Source organism: Ceratina calcarata, unplaced genomic scaffold (genome assembly GCF_001652005.2).
Source record: "Ceratina calcarata isolate Rehan_Ccalc_2016 unplaced genomic scaffold, ASM165200v1 scaffold229.2, whole genome shotgun sequence".
NCBI lineage: Eukaryota > Metazoa > Arthropoda > Insecta > Hymenoptera > Apidae > Ceratina > Ceratina calcarata.
Genome location: NW_017144747.1, coordinates 90,237 through 92,641, shown reverse-complemented (window position 1 = coordinate 92,641; position 2,405 = coordinate 90,237). Strand labels below are relative to the sequence as shown.

General features: G+C 38.4%; 1 protein-coding gene across 7 annotated transcripts in view; it reads right to left on the bottom strand.

Annotated features, from left to right (window-relative positions):
* Hnf4 (Hepatocyte nuclear factor 4) overlaps positions 1-2,405 on the bottom strand; it is a 27,511-nt gene that overhangs the window by 17,601 nt on the left and 7,505 nt on the right. The window contains exons 1-2 of one of the 7 annotated variants that reach the window (XM_026811605.1): positions 1,020-1,317; positions 134-318 (exon numbers count right to left, since the gene is read on the bottom strand). The exons of 2 other annotated variants lie outside the window; for them this stretch is intronic. In XM_026811605.1, the coding sequence (XP_026667406.1) occupies positions 134-215 (82 nt within the window). In that variant the 5' untranslated portion in view covers positions 216-318; positions 1,020-1,317. Of the gene's footprint in view, positions 1-133; positions 1,318-2,405 lie in introns of those variants that run through there. 4 more of the 7 variants (XM_026811603.1, XM_026811604.1, XM_018020563.2 and 1 more) reach the window with 4 other exon arrangements.

The window sequence follows — 2,405 nt, the reverse complement described above, 5'->3', positions numbered from 1 at the left end:
TCATATTTCTTAATTTAAAAAAGGAATTCAGGAAAGATTAATTGAAAATAAATCAAATTTGCATTTAATTAATTAAATGCATTAGTAAAAATAATAAAACCACGTTATCGATTTATAAAGAAGAAGAATTTACCTGCCAACCCCATTTTCGAAGAACTACCGGAAGTCACGTGGCTGTACAGATCCTCTGGATCAGCGATCGTCCGATCGATCATTTGGCTTTGATTTTCATTTTGGGAAACAGCTCCTCGCAGGCAGCCTCCATTATCTTATTACACTCTTATCACACGAGTACAGTAGACCAGTTTATAAACGAGCCTGGCGAGTGTACACAGCGAGAGTCAAAAGTGAGGATGCGATTGAAACACTCATCTTGTACACAGAAATTAATGACTGGATTTTACGTGTACGAAATCTAGATTTTCAACAGCTACGTTCACGCGGTTTCTCGTTCGATCGCAATAGAAATGTGCAAGCGAATAGAAAAATAATGGTCGTAAAAGTGACAGGCTATCATTTTGTTAACAGTAAGTAAGTACTACGATCTGCCACTTGCATCTCGTTAATTCCTAATCGTTGAACAACGACGTGGTACCAGCTGAAAGTTAGACACGTTCGCACCTATGCAAAACATTTGCTTCTGATTGATTCGTTACGTACGCCTAAGTGCCCGATCACCGTGCTCGTAAATATGTAATCTCGAACTGGCAATAATACCGTCAAATCATTTACCTTTATCCGCGTTAACGTTCAACAAATTTAACGAACGATCTAAAACAGTGATTCATTACAAAGCAAACTATAAATTATCAGAGAATCATTTGTACGTTCGATAACAAATCTATCGATTAATCTAGGATTAATATATTTACCGTACGCGCATTGTACTTTTAATAATACAAATAAATTTTAAACACGTTCGAATAGCACGCAAAAATCCTAACCTAATACATATAAAGACAATCTCGGTCACGATCTTATAGATATACTCGATAAATAAAAAGAAAATTGGTAATGACTTAAGAATGAGTTCAGTTGTTTTCCTTACTGATACACCCGTTCGACTCTCGCTGTGTAGCTGCGCACAGCCTGTGTATTTAATTGCGTAATTGCACGGGTAGAGAACGACCGGGTTCACCAAACTGTAAACGCGATACCGTCGATCGCGATTCAAGAAGGGTGAAACGTAGGGGCTTGAAACCGCGAGATTCCAAGGAAGGACACCGTGTCGGGATCGTGGGGAACGTTTAACGTCACTAGAACACGCGAACTTCGATCTTTCCTCGACGGCGGCGGTAGACCGACTGACTCAACTGCGCCGAGGCAGCTGACGCGCACGCGTCCACCGATAAGCCGGGTGGGACTAATTAAACTTGTATACAGGGTGTAACTCGAGTAACTTCGCGTCGTTGCTTTTCAGTTTTCGTCGCATTTAAGACATAATAATGCAACATTTATTATCCGAATTAATTGCAAGAGAAACTAATCAGGGTATTCGATTTAAAAAAAATAAAATGTCTCTAAATGTTGATGTTTCATCAAATTCTCTATTCTTTTGGTTTTATTTCACGAAGAATATAGAGGCAACATTTACTAATTGTTTCAGCAATTAAAAGAAGTGATCGAAGTTCGTACTTTCTACAAGTCATTCATTAATCGATCCATAATGACCGCCGAATTCTTTCGAACGTTTCTACTGCCGTCAAGATATTAGTAAACGTATTTTTCGACGCATTCCTTAAGCTGGCCTTCTATCACGTTCTTACGAAGCAACCGTTTCACGTGACAAATGGAGTGTAAACAATAACTGTCAATGAGAATTATATACTGTCTGTCTTTGATTCTCAAAGTCTGAAGAACATTTTTCTTAAAGAATTCAGATATGACTTTAGTTGTGCTACCTGACGTTCTTAACAAACGTTGAACAAATGACGTGCCTGAGACAAGAAGATGCATACTGTTGCCACAGAAGATTACGTTAATCAGAGATCGCAGGATACGTTGCGTCACTCGACAATTTCATCCGAAAGCATTTTTTGTGTCAAAACGCGCACGGACGAGGAAACGTCGAATTAATGAGCGGTAGAAGAAGAATCCAAGTAAACATAGTGACTCAGAATTTTACTCGTAATACCGTTTCAACGTCATCGACGTAATTTAGATTTTCACGCAAATTCATCGGCATACAAAATTAAGTTGATTCAGCCTATATACGTGGCTTCAAATCAGTCGTTAGGAATCCTTGGGGGCCTTATCGTTAAACATTATACTCCAATTCCATAACTCTGATTCTCGTTTCTGGGTAAACCGTCATTTATGCGTCACTGATTTAGAAGACATTGGAATTTCAATATTAATATTCTATGCTAACTTATTGTATCATGTTTACTTGCTAGTCCTTATTC